At 33.3% G+C, this 20117-nt stretch overlaps 1 protein-coding gene across 1 annotated transcript in view; it reads right to left on the bottom strand.

The window, feature by feature from the left end:
• The window catches only part of LOC123688887 (RYamide neuropeptides-like), an 84403-nt gene that overhangs the window by 9898 nt on the left and 54388 nt on the right, over window positions 1-20117 (bottom strand). The window contains exons 3-4 of the mRNA XM_045627624.1: window positions 15971-16067; window positions 13268-13393 (exon numbers count right to left, since the gene is read on the bottom strand). Of these exons, the coding sequence (XP_045483580.1) occupies window positions 13268-13393; window positions 15971-16067 (223 nt within the window). The remainder of the gene's footprint in view (window positions 1-13267; window positions 13394-15970; window positions 16068-20117) is intronic.

Here is a 20117-nt window from a genome sequence, read left to right as displayed (position 1 = left end):
ACCGTCTTTACAAACATAATCATAGATGACCATTTGACAATCATTTCATTTCATCAAAATGTCGAAAATGCGGCTGCATATTCCGACACGCACTAGTAGAACTCGAGAAAGAAACGAGATCATCCCAATGCGTTACAAATTCATTCTATCTGGGCTGAGGGCCTAATACGGTCTCGATATTTTTACTACGATAGTCGACGCCCACCCGCTCTTGCCCCTTCACGTTGCGACCCCTGTGCTTCCCAAGCAGTGTGGTGTAAACAGACTCTTAAGACTCTAGGTTTCATCATGAGAAATTCAGGATGGTTCCGGGATACAGGGACATATTTTGTTTTATTCAATGCGCTTGTGAGGTCAAAGATGGAGTATGGATGCGTAGTCTGGAGCCCTGGGTATAATATAAACATCAGAGAAAACATTAGAAAATATACAGAGACGATTCTTGACGTTAGCTTTAGAATCATTGGTGTTTATCCAAACCGTAGTGTACCACATGATCAGTTGTTGAGTATATTCCAAGTTGATTATCTAGAGCGGCGTCGTACCTACTTAGGTATACTATTTCTTAGGAATATATTTCACTATTTGCTATCACTAGATGATTTTCCTAGACTGCCTGTACGCAGTCCAACCACATTTCATCTGCCTTTTCCACGCTCTAACGTCCTTCTTTTTTCGTATGTCATGACAACATGACCATCCAGGATATTGTTGATATTTTTAATTGTAATCAATCTGATATATTAATAATTCATTTTATTTGATCCATTATATCTTCACAGATGTAGATCACGTTACAATAAAAAAATACATATATAAGGAAGGCTGTTCTGGGATCACGGCTTCACTGTGAGTAGTTAGGCGTGAGCTTTTTTTCAATAAGTTTTTTTTCGCTCAAGCCTAACTCCTGATTTGTTTTGGCTTTTATTATGTTCTTCGTTTTCAGTGTATAACTTTTCTTGTATATTTATTTTCTCATTCTGTAATTGGACTAGGCTGTCGAATGGTGTAATTATTAAATCAAATTTAAAAATTTAAAAAAACAATCAGTACCTACCTGAAATGAAATACTTTTTTAAACGGTTAGAGTATAGAGGAAGATGTATACTTTTGGAACGTAAGGCTGAATTTGTCCTTTGATAGGAAAAATATGGCACTTTTATTCCCAATAACACTTACTATTTTTTCTGAAGACAAAAGATATAAAATTTTAAAAATTTCATCAATTTTCTTTTGTGTTTTTACTTATCACAAATTTTTTGAATTTTAGGAAATTTTAATTTCCTAAAGCCCAATTACACTTGCAGCTACATTATATCGAATATAAATTTAATTATCTATAATATTATTGATATACTGAACTATCTGAAAACTCTGGAATAGAAATTAAAAAATATTTTCTTTCAGGTAGCACTCAATAAAATTCATCTTTTCCTGAAAGAAATTTTAGATAACATGAAAATCTGTACCATACAATTCCTAAATGTGATTCATTAAGCTATTTCAATACTATTCCAATCCGAATATCTCAATATTTTTCCTAAAAAAAAATTGAGAGCGCGTTATTCCCATAGCCATATCAAGCTATTTAAATTCTATTTCCATCCGAATAACTCAATATTTCTCATTAAAAAAATTAAAAACGCTTTATTCCCATAGCCATTTAGCTATTTCAATAATCAACTCATGCGAAAAACTCAATATTTCTCCAAAAAAAAAATTAAAAACGCGCTATATTCCCTTAGTAAATTCGCATTTTCTGCCTTTCTACTTCCATCCTTCACAACACCTCTCTCTCTTCGATAGTCTGCAGAGCGAAGCGAGTAGAAGCCACGTGAGGGCCAGTCCATGTTATTATAGGTCTATGATGACACCGCATTCAAGCTCCAGGGTCGACTTATCAATAAGTCTGCACGTCATATCTCTAAAGATTGAGATTTTAATTTCATAGTGGACACGTACTTTATTGGGTAGCATCGCGCTTAGTTTTCGATACATTTACATAGAGTTCATATCCTTTTTTATATTTTTTTCACATATAGCCATTGTCCTATTGCTTCTATTGCCTTGTTATGAGGATGCTGTTCAAACAACTTTTTTTTGCATTTTTAGCATAAAAGTCTTGGCAACTGCGCTTCTACTACAAGTAAGTTCACAAAGTACTCAGGCCAGCAAGAATTGGCATCAATGGCAATATGGCCAATAAGCCACCTAACATGAATGAAATAATGCGAGGTATTCTGTTTCCTTATTACCTGCTTTTTCGATGGCAGCTTCAGCTGCCCTTGATGATATCAATGATGATTTTTTTTAATTATCACTGTGAGGAGATTTGTGCCACACCTTTGCTAAAGGAGTTACGAAGCTCGTCTTGAAAGTCTTTTTCATTTTACAGTCCATTCATAATTTGCGTTCAGCTTTGTACAGGTAACTATAAGTGTAGCAGTTTTTACACCAAATGAAGGGTCTTTCGATTTCTCCTAGTGTCAATCTGTTTAATTTGACAACTTTATTTCTTTCCATCAGGTTCTTATACTTTGAATAGAAAATATCATGTTCTTAAGAACTTCCGTCGACAGGTTTGAAACCTCTCTGATCTTTCCTTAGACGTTTTTCTGAATTTGTACCATGTTCGCAGAATCTGTTACCACAAGTTAAATGTAATTCAACAGGTAACTTATTGATAAGTGCATCCATTAGACCTCCTCTTTCTTTGAACGACAACATACTATAATGAGTTCAATGAGTTTACTAAGTGTCAGGGACACTGGAAGAATCATTCAAAGATACAATATTTTATCACTTGGTTTTCATTCAGTACTTACACTTTTATATTTGAGGATTATTGACTTCCTGATAATATTGAAAAATATCCTGTGTTTGAGCAGCAAATTTTATTCGATAAAGATTACATGAAATGCTAAATGTTTTCTGCATGGAAAGTATAATATAACCAACCTACTGTGTAGCAAAATGAATGAGAATAGAGATGTCTACATCTTACATGAATGAAGATATTGCTGCCCTGTCGTAGACGTTCTATTTTTTACTCGTAGTATAAACAGGGTGTAGCTGTAAAAGAAGGCGATTTTAATAAAAGAAAAGAATTCTGCCAATTCATCCTGAGATGAACACGAGCAAATAGAGATTTTCAACGTCTAATTTTATTTACCAAAGAGATGGATTCTTTGATAGAAAAAAAAATTATGGCAAAGAGAGAATCCACATGCCACGGTATCAATGAAAAGCCATAAGAGGTTTTCAGTCAATGTTTGGGCGGGTATGAAGGACATATTTATTATTGGACCTTACATTCTTCCTGAAACATTGACTGGAAATGATTATCAATTCTTGCAAGAGACACTCCCCGATCTTATGGAAGATATTCCATTGAGTCAGTTTCAAGGAATTTGGTAACAGCATGATGGTTGCCCTGCCCGCACAGAAGTGTAGGAGAATATCTAGACTCGAAATACCCCCGGCGCTGGATTGATAGATTAGGACCTGTCGCATAGCCTCCCCGTTCTCCGGATCTTGCACTTTCAGAATTTTATTTTTGGGGTCATACGAAAAGTATTATCATGACAAGCGACCTCCGGTAAATTCAAAAGAAAAACTTATTCAGAGGATAAAATCGGCAGCCAAAGAAATCCTTCGAAACCCAGAAATGATTTGTTCAGCGGTGGATAGTGTGGCGAAAAGAGCTAGACTGTGTATTCATAAAAATGGGAATGTTTTCGAAAACGCATTATTCTAAGTAAATTTTCTTTCACAATTATTAAATAATTTTTCAATTCTTCTGCTGATGCTGTTACTTCTCAGGTTTGTGAAATTTGTCATTATTTTCAAAAAATTCTCCAATAATACGTTACCATTAATATCTGGAAAATTATTGAAATACCCAACAGCTGCAAATTTTCCTCAATTTCCTACCTGAGGAATTCGCTTCTATTTCAAATTCGTTTCAAGGAACTTGCAAAATGAAATTCACTGAAATGCAATTACACTGTCAAATTCTCTGAATTACCCTTGCTTATAACGAAAATTAATATTGTTGGATCTGTTCAAACTTACAGTCTAAGTAATACCTCGAGAGGTCGAAAGTTTGACTCCCCACAGAAATTCATTGAAATTAGAGCGAATTTTTTGTATGTGATAATTTTAAACTATCATCTGGAATGTTTCTACAGTGCAATTTCCAAATTTTGGCTCTCATAGCCCAACCAGTTGTTTTTTTCAATTATGTAAGAGGACCAAAGGGGAAATTTGGATGGCAGTTATGAAGGAATCGTTTGATATTTTTCGATTCTGTTGTCATATTCGTGTTAGGTATAAAAAAAGTATAATCGTGAGAGTTATCAGGTGAAATTTTTTTTTCGCTGTAAACACGCAAAAAAAATTTTTTGTTCGATATTTGGAAAAATTATTTCACAGAAATTCTTAGAAAAATCAGCTGATTCAGAAAATAAAATTCAATTTGACAACCGAGGAAAGAAAAATTCAAACGTTGCAGGTTTTCCGGCGTTTTGAATTGAGCACTCAAAAGTTCTCTGATTTGACCAAAAATCGTAACTTCAAAGGTTATACATAACTGACCACACTCAATAGAATATTGCTAAAAAATGACGTTGCACACCCTGTATCTCGCTTATACTTCGAAAACGGGGTAAATGTCATAAGGCAAAAATGATTCACCCAATGTCATCTACATGACTATATAGGTTTGTCCGGTATAAAATGAAACACCCTGTATAGTATAATTACTTCGAGGAAATTATCAGTAAAGGACATAATGTTTTGATCCCCTGTTTATTTTAATCACCTATCTGCCAAGTGATCTTTCACCGTGAACGACAGAGTTGGTAATCCACTACTTCGAAATTTCAAGCATCTAGATTAGGGCTGCCATACGTCCCGGTACGCCGGGACATGTCCCGGTCAATAAATTGACCGTTATGAGATTCATTTCCTTATATAGATTAGGTGAGAAAAAATTTGTTTTCATGGAATCTCAAAGGATGTCAGTAATCATATATCTGAAAATCTGTTTCCGTTGTTCAAACATTATTTTTCAGAAACTGAAGGATTAAAAATAAAACTATTAAAATTAGACACATGGCTGAATAAATCGTATTATAATATCACTTCATTTTGTATTGAATCCTTAGAGGACCTTGATATTTCCATATAAAATATTTACGTTTTCAGCGCGGATAATACAAATAGGTACTTACTTTGAAGTACAATAAAGGCGAGTTTTCTTTAATTAGAAGAGATTTTTTCCGAAGACATCAAAACTATCGGTTGTCCAGCGCACATACTTCACAATACTGCTTCCAATTCCGCCGATATAATTTCAATTTCTGTGCAGTATATTGATCTTAAAATTAAAAAATATTTTTCGATATTTTCTGTATGAGTCAACCGATAAAAGGTTTTTATGAGTATGCAGAAACAACTTACAGCAATGTACTTTCTCATTCTAAAATTCGATGGCTTTTACTACTTCTAGCTATTGAACGCTTGCTGAAGCTATATGGGTGTCATTGAAAAAAAAATTCTTCGCAGAAAAAAAAGGCCTCGAAAGCTGTAATTAATTTTTTTTCGCCTCTTTATTAGAACTTTATATTCTATTTCTACAGAGTCAAGCATTCATGATTGACAATTCCATTAAAAGGATTGAAGAATCATCAATTACAGTTATTAAAGTAAAAATTAATTGAGAGGACACTAAGAAAGAGAATGGAAGATTACTTAATAAATATTTTGGGAACCAAACAATTAAGTCGACTCGGCCAATGACAAAATTCGATTTTTTTGCATGAATGGTTTTGAATGATGTTCCTTAATGAAATCTAGTAGAAGAAACTGTTGGATATTTGAATGGGAAAGGTTTCACACTTGAAGATTCCCTTTATGAAAAATTTATGTACCTATTTGAATTCTTTCATTAATACAGAAATATCAGATGAGTGGAAAGCTAAAAACATACACAATAAATGGATGTCATTCCTTCCTCAATAAAACAAGAGAACATGAAAAAAAACGAATCTCATCAAAATGTGCCAATTAATTTTCGCAATTCTGGCACAAAATATTCATGTGGAACGGGTGTTTTCTTTTCTATGAGATCTTGACAGTGGTTTAAGAACGAAATGCATCAAGCGCAGTGGCGAGCATAATTCAAGTTGTTTATAGGTTATTATGAAATGACATGAATACGTAGAATTTCATAATTATGTAAGAATAAAAATTAGTTGAAAAGGCCTAAAAATTGAAATATACAAACAGGCTACGGAAAATGGCACCGAGGATCAAACCTAAAAAAAAGGGTACCTACCTACTTGTTTATTATTGCGACTTTATGTTGTTTTTATTGCGAGTTGATATTGTTTTTGTTCTTTATGAATTATTTGAGTGGATTTAATAATCAACCAAAAGAAAATTCAAAATGACTAAAACCGAGACTAAAACTGTACAAATTGAGTAAACGGTTAATAAATTGAACAACTAAATTAACATAAAGACAGACATTCGAAATTTTTGTTTTTAATAATACAATTTTTCCTCATCAGTGCCTTATAGTTCAACGAAATTATTGAATTTACAAACTTACCACGTGTATATCCACTTCACCAAAATTGCAAGTAAGAAACTACAAACTAACTAAACGTATCGGTTGCTCTGGTGAAGATTAACAGAACAAGCCATTACTGAAGGTAGTCATAGATTTCTTCCTTGTTATTCTTTTGAAATACATATACAAATCGACATTTACAATTGAATAAACAATTTTAAATTTATCAATAGGTTGATACTGACTCTCTAATCAATAAATGAGAACATCGAATTATAATAGTTTAATGAGTCTTCTTGATAAAGGATATTTAATATAAATCAAATAATTACTACCTTCAGTAATGGCTTGTTCTGTGAATCCTCACCAGAGCAACCGATACGTTTAGTTAGTTTGTAGTTTCTCACTTGCAATTTTGGTGAAGTGGATATACACGTGGTAAGTTTGTAAATTCAATAATTTCGTTGAACTATAAGGCACTGATGAGGAAAAATTGTATTATTAAATACAAAAATTCCGAAACGTACGTCTTTATGTTAATTTAGTTGTTCAATTTATTAACCGTTTACTCAATTTGTACAGTTTTAGTCATTTTGAATTTTCTTTTGGTTGATTATTAAATTTGTCATTTTTAGAATTGGAATATATTTCAAGATAAAAATAAACTAAATATATCATACAGATATATTATTGTGAAGGATTAGACACAAAGTTGTCAAATTATTTGATTTATATTAAATATCCTTTATCAAGAAGACTCATTAAACTTTTATAATTTCAGTGGATATGTCTGAATAAATGAGTCCTATTTTATTGGGGAATGTGTTATAATTCAACTAAGTACGAAGTGCCAAAAAGTTAATAGTCCTAGAAACCCCGGATTATTATTAAAAAATACCTCTCAGATGAGGTTTTAATTTTTGTATGGTATTTTAACCTATTTTTATGCCACTTGTCCCGGTCGATGTTCCAACATTTATGGCAGCCCTAATCTAGATATACCTATGCAGTTTGATAAGAAATACATAATCGATACCTATGTCAGTTTAATTCGACCAAATTTTATGTGGTAGAAAAGGATGATAAATCAGAGGAAGGTTTGAGATTCCTTCACTCATCCTGAAAAAGGGGGCGAAAATGTTGGTAACTTTTCGTTTTTCGCAAAATAAAGGATATGTACATTTTCTTTCTAAGAGTGTGACTACAAGTCTACAAACGTGGAGAGAATTAGGAATGCATACATAAAGTTAATGATATTGGAATGATATTTTTGGTGCAATAAAGCTGAATGAGTTCCCAGTACTTCAGTTAAATGAGTATTTATTTGTTGAATTCATTTTTTTTTCATATGAGTGAATTATTATGTATTTCCTTAAGCTATAATGAAAATATTCAATTGCTTGAAATATCTAACGGATTGTGTTATTTCATTTTCATTATTCCTATCAAAAAATGTTTGAATTCGCCGTTTCTATCATTCTGTGAAATGTCTTTTGAATTTCTTCCCACTATTCAATATTTTTTATTTACATCTCTTTTTCTATAAACTTCCTCGAGCTCCTTGCAAATTTTGGTTTGGATAGCGTAATCAGACTTATAGAAAATTCAAGCAAAATATCTGATCGAATCTTATCGTTTGGGACTAAAACCGACAGATAATTCGAAAAATATAGATGTGAGGAAATCTTATATGAAGAACTCCATAAGCAACGAGCGTCTGAGCGTATGAGAACTGTCTCTTCAGACTTTATATTCTCATTTTTCCATACTTCGAAGAAAAGGCTGAATTTTTCCAACAACTGATTCATTATCCGAGTAAGCTGTTTTTCTACAATGTCTTGCAAAATGGTTATAGCCATATAATGTTATCTAAAATTTTTACGCGTTATGATCAAGCACTTCGAACGGATTGCAACATATCCATAACACTGTTTAATGTACTCAGAACGTTTCCATTGATCCCTAGGGGGAATTAAATAGCGAAGAGATCCTCTCTGTTACAAGGAGTTTTCCCATATGACTCCTAAAAGCATATAAAATTCTGTTTTGCAGAACCTAGATATTTTTGTTAGATATAAAGGGTAAATATTACGTAAATGTATCGAAAGCGTGGTAGAAAATTCTGGATTTTCAAGTAACTTGCTTGAATGGCACCGAAATACTGAATAAATATTATTCGCATAGTTGCGATTGATAGTTTTATTATTATCTCTTACTTATTTCTGAATTGTAAGTCCACAATCCATATTTTCATTATTTCATTCATGTTATCATATCATATTTCTGTTTTATTTGTATTCATGCGAATAATCAAATGGATCAATCAAAAAAACTTCTTAAAAAGATATCCTACATTGAAATGACAACTTCCAATGATCTGCGAACCCTAGATCGGCTTAAATCATATTAAACTCAGCACTCAGCAGTACATTTGTATCACATTGCATTTTTTTATTATGAATCAAACGCTGTAAACTTCATCATCATTCTACTTTCCGTCAATTACTTGATGAAGCGAACAAATCAAACGAAAACATTCAAACTGTAATAATCTGAAATAATATGCAACGAAAAATAAAACTCAACTAAAGAAAAATTCAAAGTGATATTTTGTAGGTACACATGTATGTGTCCCAAATTAGTTGTGTAGTGAAGGGATCTCAGAATTTCTTCGAGATAAATAATTGGCTCGATTTTTGGGAGAATAAATTTGGCAAAAACAACAACCTTATAAATTCAACTGTTCTCTATCTATAAGAGAAAATTGAAAAATGGCGTGAAATGAGAAGTTGTCATAACTTCTTTATTACTGGTGCTAAAAACATGGAACAAAAACATTCTACATGCACTTTTTTCAGTATTCTTGGGTTCAATTCCCTTTCATGGCTAGGATTATTTTCTATCTTTCGAACCAGTTGTTTTGATGATTTGAAGTAATGAATGAGATAGTGTTTTATACTGTATATATTACCCGCATGATATTAAATATATCTTCTCCATATGTTCTCGCATATGTTACTTTAGTCTTGTCAATACGAATTATACTTTTAAGTTAAATGAAAATGGTACAAAGGTTTACACTGTTTTGATAGACATGACGGATAGCAAGAATATTCAATGGATTCGGCCCTTACTTGATGGAAATTCATTTTCAAATAAAATGAAACAATAGGTAGTGGGTTTTTCACCATAGCCTTCCATTTGAAAACTGATTACTTAGCTTGCCAGTTGGTACTCAGAATAAAAGAGATAGGCCAAACATATGTTATATATTCGAAATCAGGGGGAAAAAAGCTAGTCAAATATAGAAAAATATAATACAGGCACAGGGTGAAGCTGCAATCAATATGTTGCCCACTCTGTATATATTTCATTTTGTGAAATCATTTTGAAAAATACTAGGCGATTTCGTGAAACTCTTGTTGAAAACATTTTTTTGTACCTCTTTTAGTAACAAAGTTAAAGGGGGGGGGGGGTCAAATTATGGTGAAAAACCCGGTACATTTAGACTGATGTCGTTCGAAATGTAATCTAAAAATGGCCCAGTGTTGGCTAAACCATTGCTATAAATATTAATTCATGTCGACCATAGATGGTCGATATCGAAGTGCCACCTCAAATATTTGTCAACTTGCAGTCCACGAATGCTGATGCAGTCAACAGCCTTCAGACTACCAAGAAGAATAATTGGCACAATTGAAACCGAATCACGAATACTAAATTCAAGTTCTTATTTCATTTGTATTCACAATAAGGGATTTTTTTCAACCGTCTTGAAAAACCTGCATAAGTAGTTCACACTTCGTCTTCAATTCATCCGGACTATCAGTTTCAACAGCCAATGAAGTATCATCCGCAAACAACATTACAAAACACTCAACAAGACACTCTGGCAAGTCATTGACGAACAATATAAAAAGTATAGTGGTCCAAGTACGGATCTCTGGGGGACGCCTATTTTATTATAATATTTCATGGGGACGCAGTCACTATTTTGCACGGATAAGGAGCGATCAGAGAGGTAGCTCAGAATCCACTAAAGAAATAGAGTTGTTTTGTTTGATCAACTGAGAATATTCTATTTTGGCTCGTTCATATAAATCAGAGTGTTTGGTGATGTTACATTTCATACGCTCTCTGTCTCAAGAATGTTGGAGTTAATCCATGTTGCTCAGTTTCTGAAAGGAAAGTGTATTTTCCTTATTGGACAAAATAAATTGATAAGCGACTTAAGCATATCGACAAATTTTTTAAATTTTTCATCGATTCAATTATAGCTATGAACAAGAGATGAAAGATATTGTAAATTTTCAGATGATACAATCTTTGAAACTTGAATACGATTATTTTCAATATACAAATCATTTTGAGAAATATATTCAAGAACCACTGCTTTGTGACACTTAGGTATGGTTCACAAAAAGATAAATTGACACAATCATAAAACATTTGAAATTGAGACACAGTAGTTAAGAACATATTCTAAAGTAGCCAAAAATAAAAAATAAACACCTTAAGGTAGGCTATATACAATTAGTACACCAAAGGAGACTTTCTGGTTTTATTGACATTAAAGTCTGGTGGTGTTTCTTCGATCTTTTTATTTTTAAAATATGATTTGGATTTCCTCCGATTTTCCACTATGTTCAGCATTAGTAAGGGATCGGGCTGTTCCACTTTCATCAACGGTAATCAATGCAGAAATTGGTTTAGTTCAGATGAACCTGGTAGATCAATAGGTACTCTATCCATAAAATTTGGAAGAACCATAATCAGTTGATCTGTAGAATAACCTGTATTTGGATTCGCTATCTCCTCAACGGAATTCCCAACAGCTGTTTTAATCATTGAATTTGTCATTACATCTCCCTTCAATGTGTTAATTTCTGCGGTAAGATTATTTATTTGTTTATTTTGGGAAAGAAACAATTTCTTCAATTCAATTACTTCGCTACGCAAAGGGGACACAATTCTTTTCATGGGCCTAAGAAGAGCAATTTCAATCGGAGCATCATTATCCTTTACTTCTCGAGACAAATCAACAAAGGTCTCACGTACGGGGATAAACAGTTTTTGCAATGCAAATTACTAATATCTTCACGCATTTTACTGAAATTTTCAATGGAAATGCATATACACTTTATATGAAAGCCATTTTCAGAGATAATATACTCAATTGAATCTTCTTATCGATTAATTTTTATCGAACAATGAGAACAACTCAAACTGCTTAAGTCTGTTATGTTGTCTACAATCGTTCTAACCAAACAACTCTTTCCTGATGATATGTAAATTAATTAAACATTGGAAAGAATATTTGTTGGAATTTCAAGTGAAATATGACTTGGCATAGTGAATTATGTGAACAGTGATTGAAAGCTAACAAAATTAAGATGGGAGTTGACAAAACCCAATATCTTTTATTGAGAAAGAGCTCAGATATTTTCAATTTATTAGACTATCACTTAATAACATAGCACATTCAGCCATCATTTCATCCTATCAAGTTTCAGCTTCGAAATAAATAATTATATACTTCAGGAAATAAACAAGGTAATATGAAGACTTATATGTACCGGGTTTTTCACCATAATTTGACCCCCCCCTTCAACTTTGTTACTGAAAGAGGTACAAAAAAATGTTTTCCACGAAAGTTTCACGAAATCGACTAGTGTTTTCAAAAATGATTTCACAAAACGAAAAATATACAGAGTGGGCAACATATTGGTAGCAACTTCATTTTTTCGAATGGAACACCCTGTATTTCTGTATATTTGACTAGCTCTTTTTTCCCTGATTTCGAATATAGAACATATGTTTGGCCTATATTTCTTATTCTGAGTACCACAGAGTTTCAAATTTTAAGAATCAACTGGCAAACTAAGTAATCTGTTTTCAATTGGAAGTCTGCGATTATTCAGAATACCCTCATTTGAGTGATCTCGTTGGCAACGATATATAATATACGTTTTAAATAAAACTATTCATCGAATATGCACTACACAGAAGCGGAAAAATTTGAAATATTTCCACTTTATGTGAAGAACATTAAAAATAAGAAAGCTACAAGGGGAGATTATATGGAGTTGCATCCAAATCATCCAATCCCAATTTATAGTGAAAAACGTATATCATATCGTTGCCAACGATATAACTAAAAAAAAAGCATTTTGAGTTATCTCAGCCTACCACTTGAAAACTGATTACTGAGCATGCCAGGTGGTTCTTGAAAATTTGCAACTCTGTGGTACTCAGAATAAGAGAGATTGACCAAACATATGTTATATATTCGAAATCAGGGGAAAAAGAGCTAGTCAAATATAGAAGAATATACAGGGTGTTCCATTTGAAAAAAAGAAGTTGCTATCAATATGTTGCCCACCCTGTATATATTTCATTTTTTGAAATCATTTTAAAAAACACTAGTCGATTTCGTGAAACTTTTGTGAAAAACATTTTTTGTACCTCTTTTAGTAACAAAGTTAAAGGGGGGGGTCAAATTATGGTGAAAAACCCGGTACATGAAACGATTTTCCCGCATACTAATGTATTGTTTTTATGAGTTTGTTCTGCATAACCTTAATATTTTTTCTGAATAAATGTTTTTCTAGATAGCTGAATCGCACAAGAATCTGTTTTATTTTAGTTCCCTTAAGTTTATGTCAATTGAAGAAAACTGCTTTTTCTTACCGCAAGGAACATCGATAATAATTTGAATATCCAGTATAATCACAGCTCAAATCTCCGTATGTTGTACAAGGATGCGGCGATGGAAGTTGATCTTCTCGGGTACTCCACGTCATCCTTTTACCGTATCTGCAATCATATATTATCTGAATTGAGATTAATTGTAACCGAATTACAAAAAAAAAAAAAAAAAATTATCATCAAGAACTACACAATTGGTCAAGAAAGTACCCGAAGTTGATCATTTAAGAAGTCCTCTCAGAGACAAGGTTGGCACTTTTCACAATTTTTTTAATAGATAAAAATGTCGAATGGAAAGTCTATCTTGAATCCTAGGTGAACATGAAATTTCCAATACCAAAGTACTGTATTTGATATTCAATTTCAGCAGTAGATTCTCTAGGTCAAAATAAACATTTTTTCATTTAAAATTTTTTCCGATTCGGCTTGAATAAAAATATGGCCATTTTGAATTTTCATAATGAGCTATGCAACACAAGTTTTTCCAACCAAAAGATATACCGTTTTAACCTTGCAAATGGACTACCAGTATCAACCTCCTTTTTCATTCCATTTGATGAACGAAGTAGTATTCATTTTAGAAAGGTGTTATCAAGCTAATTTCGAAGGTGAGCCCTCTCTCTCTGAGGATTGGGGTATGCCCTTATGAAGAGTGACATGAAGCCTGCATTTAGCCAAAGTACCCAATTTCATGAAGTTCCCAGAAAACGGATCATTATTCGAGAAAATATGAAGAATACTTCTATTTTTCGAAATGATCGAATATTTATTGATGAACGTTCAACTTCATTTAACTTTAAATTTCTGGTATTTTTATGGAATGTAATGGTCATTATGGAAGATCTGGATGAAATTTGTGTTCGGAAACAAGAACTTCAATAAAAAACTGCATTACAAAAATTATTTCTTTCGATAGAATCAATTGCAAGATATAACTTATAAATATATTTTTCATGGATTTTCAACAGCCTGTATATTTTCAACTGAGCCTAATCGGAAAAAATGATGAAGCAAATTAGTGTTTTTTTTTCAACCACAGGATTTTTCCGTTGAAATATACAATATGTACAGGGTGGGCAAATTTCGATGTTTTAGCACTACAACTTTTAAACCAGAGGAGATAGACAAAATCTGATACCCCATTCTCGGTCTCTTTTTCTGAAAAACTAACAAGGGTAGTATTCATTTCTGGCCACTTTCTTTTGTTTTCGAGTTATAAGCGAAAATTGGAAAAATTGCGATATCGAAAAACATTTATATCTCCGCTAAAACTGATGATAGAGCTCTGAAATTGAAACATTATACAGGCACTTTTTTACGTAGAATCCAGTGGCGTGCTTGTATTTTCAAAAGGTCTTTAATTACGAAGCTATGACCCAGAGTTATGTTTTTTCAAATGGGAACACTAGATTTCTGTGCCATTTTTTTGAAGTTTATTTTTTCCTGATTTCAAAAATATATAATATCGTATAGTTTGTATTGAAATAAATAGTAGAAAATGGTCGAAAACCATTTTTTACTTGAGAGTCTCAATATTTCTATGGTTTCAACTGTTGATGAGCAAAAAAAAATTGAGCTTTCTATAATAGGAACAGTGTCCTTCCGTCAATCTGATTATTTCTATGCTATTTACTAATTTATAAAAAATTCTAATCTCGATATACTTATTTTATGAAAATAGTTTCGAAAATATAAATGAACTCGGAGAAAATTTCCTAGGTTGCTTGAACGCAGTTTCAAATATTCATCTATGGCATTCGGTGCGAAATATCGAGAAGATGTGTCGACTGTGGATTGTCATTATTAGGTTGAATATTATTTCTTGCTTGTTCTTTTCGTAATTAAATTGTTGAGTTCAATCATGTAGGTATGAGTTGTTTCATATGCTATTTAAAATGGATTGGTACTTGTGCGTATTCATTCTGGAGACTATGAAAATAATCTTCTGATACATCCATCTCATTACAACTCTTTCGATTGAAACATTCGATCGTGTAGATTTCCAAATCAATTTTTGGATGAAAAATTTATAAAATATAGATTCGAATTTTGTAGAAATTAGTAAAAAGCATAGAAATAATCAGATTGACGGAAGGACACTACTCTTGTTATAGAAAGCTCAGTTTTTTTGTGCTCATCAAAAGTTGAAACCATAGAAATATTGAGACTCACAGGTAAAAGATGGTTTTCGACCATTTTCTGCTATTTAGTTTGATACAAACCATACAATGTTATATATTTTTAAAAACAGGAAAAAATAAGCTTTCAAAAAATGGCACAGAAATCTAGTGTTCATTTGAAAAAACATTGGGTCATATCTTCGTAATTGAAGACCCTTTTGAAAAAACAAGCACGCCACTGGATTCTACGTAAAAAAGTGCCTGTATAATGTTTTAATTTCAGAGCTCTATCATTAGTTTTAGCGGAGATATAAATGTTTTTCGATATCGCCATTTTTCCAATTTTCGCTTATAACTCGAAAACAAAAGAAGGTGGCCAAAAATGAATAATTCCCTTGTTAGTTTCTCAGAAAAAGCTACCGAGAATGGGGTATCAGATTTTGTCTATCTCTTCTGGTTTAAAAGTTGTAGTGCTAAAACATCGAAATTTGCCCACTCTGTACATATATATGTATAAATGATCTCTGGTACTTTTTTGACATCTTAGTTCGAAGAAATGGAATACCTCGGTCCAACGAAGAAGGACGGTATATTTTTCACACTTCTTGGCCTTATGTCATCCGTGTTGATATTTTTCTTGCCATATCTGGTAGTGAGTAGAGCTGAAGCATGATTCCAAATATGAAAATAAATAATTTGAATAAATATTATTAGCTACCTCGGTCGATGTCCTATTGATTCTTATCAATAAAGAACTTGTTGTTGTTGTTATTAATAGCTACTCTGATATTATCATCGTCTTATGGAGCAACACTTTATGTTTTATTCATGTATGTATTCATTTCACATAATATACATTTGTCCATTTATATCAGGCATGAAATATTTTTTCTCAAACTGCTAAGAAAATTCAATTAAAAAAAAAATTCAGTGTGAATGAAGGACAATTCAAATAATTCAAATTGAATCATTCTTATTTTAAGTCTATTCGTGTATGAGATACAGTTTGTTTTATTTATTTCGTCGAAAGTTTCACCTCGATGCTGTGGAGTTTTTCATATAATATCAAGGATTAAATATTCAATAACTAGGTACCCACTAAATATTGAGTAAATTGAGTTCTAATTATTGATTAGCAGACCCGAATTAGGCAAATTATAAAATGAAAATGAAATGTTATATCTAGTGAATCATCATGTACCGGCTTTTTCACCATAATTTGACACCCTCTTTAACTTTGTTACTAGAAGAGGTACAAAAAAATGTTTTCTACAAAAGTTTCACGAAATCGACTAGTGTTTTTTTAAAATGATTTCACAGATCAAAATATATACAGAGTGAGCAACATATTGATAATAATAATAATAATAATAATATTATTTATTTTCCTCAGCGACAATATTACAAATCATTGTATAAGGAATGGTCAATTTAAACAATATAACAAGAACAGAACATTATTCTAATAATGAAACAAAACAGAAGAAACAAAATATCCCTAAAGTTACCCTAAAAAATCATTTAAACTATAAATACATTTTGACACAAGGAAATCTTTAAGTTTTTTCTTGAATCGAGGCAATGGCAGATTTTTAATCTCATTCGGTATCTTATTATAAAAACGAGGTCCTGCAAAATTAGGAGATCTATATGCTAATGAATGCTTTGCAAAAGGTTGATGTAATATATCCTTATTTCTTTGTCTGGTATTGACCTCATGATAGGAATGAATTTGGACAAAATTATTCAAATTTATATGCACATATACACACATCTCAAAAATATACAGGCCATACAAGGTCAGGATACCATATTTTAGAAAATATTGTCTACAAGATGTTCTATTGCCTATTCCAGCAATCCTTCTTATTACACGCTTTTGGGCCAGGAACACTTCCCCCACATTGGCAGACCAACCCCACAAGCATATTCCATATGTCAACCGAGACTGCACCTCCGCGTAATATATCGTGATGAGTTGTTCCGTAGTCAGGACATATCGCAAATTTTTGAATTTATAGCATATTGAATGTAATTTCGAGATCAATATTTCGCAGTGATATTTGTAATTCATATTCTCATCAATATATATTCCTAAAAATTTAGTGTGGTCAACCTGGCTGCACAGTTCCCGATCAACCTCCACACTCAAAGGACGAAAGCCTTATTTACGACATTAATTACGTCGCTGACGTCTGCGTGAAAGTTGAAGCACAATACAGAAGCTCCGGACTGGGAGGTGCCATAGGTTCCACAAGTGTTGGCATGCTGCAAATACGCACCGAAAAGTGCGTTGCCTGCGCAGAATACCACAATAGGATTACAAAATGCCCCATTGACAAAAAGCGCCCGCCGAAATGGACGCTTTGTAATGGCCTCCATCCCGCTAATTACGAGAGATGTTCCAATCATCCTTCTGAGGAAAACCTACGAAGAACGCAGCAAAGAAATCGCAAGAGAATAAATATCCTAAAACATATGGAAAAGCAAACTGATGGCCACAATTCAGAACATGATGACCCAGACGATTAAAATTATGGATTAAAAATGGCGTGAAAAAGAAAATCTGAATCCCTTGAGATGCCGTCTGGAACGCAGACGACATCACGAATAAGAAATACGAGTTTGAGCACTTCCTGAATAGGCATGAAGTAGACTTAGGACTGGTGTGTGAAATCCACCCCTCAAACCATGCCTTTCTCAAAAAATCCGCAACTTCCAGACCTATCTTAAGGACCAGATGGAACAGCCATCTTGATCTCGAAGTTCATTGCTCACTCTAAAATAGATTTACCCGATCTTGAGCGTTTACAGACCAGGTCGAAAACTACTAAGTGAGGACCTGAGACATGTTTTCGATCCCAGAACACCGACCATGATAGTCTGATACCCGGAGATCCAAACGCCAAACATCTAATATGGTATAGCAGAATCACCAACCAAATGGAAGAAGTCTGAACACTCAAGGAATTAGGTATTATAGACGCATCGAATCAGCCAATTTACTATGGGCCGATAGGTCTCCTAGACGTAATGAACATCGTGATGTTGAAGACATACCTCTAGTTCAACGGATCACTACCTCATCTGAGCTTAGTTTCGATCACAATCCTCTTATGGCAAATTAAGGGGACGAATTCTATGAGGATCCACCGAAAAATTGCGCCAATTTTGGTGTTTTTGATCTTCTATGATAAAAGTGACTTCAACTGGTGCGATTGTGACTTTCAACTATTCATTGTGGATTCCATTCGGTTTCCGATTTATGCAGCGATTATAATTGACATAACTTATTGTTTCGGACTGGTTTATTCACCTGTGTATGGCGGAAAAAATGTTTTGACTATATTCTATTTATATGCTTATCTCTGTGTGATTGAACATCTTGTATACCGTTCTCGATTCTGCTAAGGCTGCCAGGAGAAAACATGGAGGGTACCCTCCAAGTTTTCGACGAAAGCATGAATTCGGCTGATATTTCACTTGCTGCGTTTAAGTTGATAAGTAGAGATAGGGCAGGTGGAGGTGTTGATGTTTGCATGTATATACAGGAGCGTTTTAGTTTTGAGGTAATTGATTTTGATTTCGAATTTGAGAGTTGAATGTCCTTGGATAAGGCTGCGTATCATAAAGTCATATCTTATGGCTTCTAGTTCCAATGGAAATGAATCTACTAGGAAGGCTTTGAGGTCTCTGAACGTAAGCAAAATAAAGGCTGGGGCTATACCTGATAATTTAAAGGACGCGAATTCGTTCAGTGATTTTTTCTCGACAGTCAATGGTATTATCATAGAAATGAGCTATTATTTCATTTCAAAATTGCAACGCTGGAACATTTAGGGTCCATCATAACTGGTTTTCGAACTAGAGCCGTAGGTGACGATGGTGTAAGCTGGATGTAATCGTTCATCCTGTTATCGATTCGTATGTTCAGCATCTGGTCAATAGCTGCATATTATCCAGTGTATTCTCTGAGCAGTGGAAGTGCACTATTGGTATTCCGCTTCCGAAAATAGTGGAGCATCCTTTTCTGATTTGAGGTATATAGTATTCTGCTACTCTTGACTTAGGTTTTGGAGGAAGTGTTGTCTGACCATATTTCACAACACTGCAATGATTTCGATTTGCTGCCATCGTACCAATCCGGCTTTCGCAAGAATAACAGTACTGCCACTACGCTGGCATCGGTCACAAATAAAATATTCCCTGACCTTGATATAAGTTACTCTGTACTTCATGTTTTCCTTGATTTTTCGAAAGCATTTAACACGATGAATCTTTCTCTCCTGTGTGCCAAGTTGAAGTATTTTCAATGATAAGGTCATTCCTGACTTTCCGAAGTTTTAAAGTAGTGATGGACGGCGAATGTGCGACACCGAAATCCATCCGGGCTGGCATTCCACAGGGTTCCATATTGAGGGCCATTATTATTCATTATTTATGTGGCTGATTTGTTTTCGCTCTTGATTGACTGGATTGTTGAGGCATTTGCTGACAATGTTCGGTTTGTGTAGTCGTTGAACTGAGCCAATGAATTCAATTTATTATTATTATTGTGTTCACTCATATTCCTTATAGCATATCTCATAAATAAAACGTTATTATTACATTTGGTATTTCTTTATCTTCGTATTATCGCAACTCGTCTATAAAATCTAGAACGTCAGTTAAATTAAATCTTTTCAAACTTTAAAAAAGGGTATTTTCTGATT

The sequence above is a fragment of the Harmonia axyridis genome, chromosome 1 (genome assembly GCF_914767665.1).
Source record: "Harmonia axyridis chromosome 1, icHarAxyr1.1, whole genome shotgun sequence".
Lineage (NCBI taxonomy): Eukaryota > Metazoa > Arthropoda > Insecta > Coleoptera > Coccinellidae > Harmonia > Harmonia axyridis.
The sequence above is the reverse complement of the archived record's forward strand: the minus strand, read 5'-3'. Positions and strand labels throughout refer to the sequence as shown.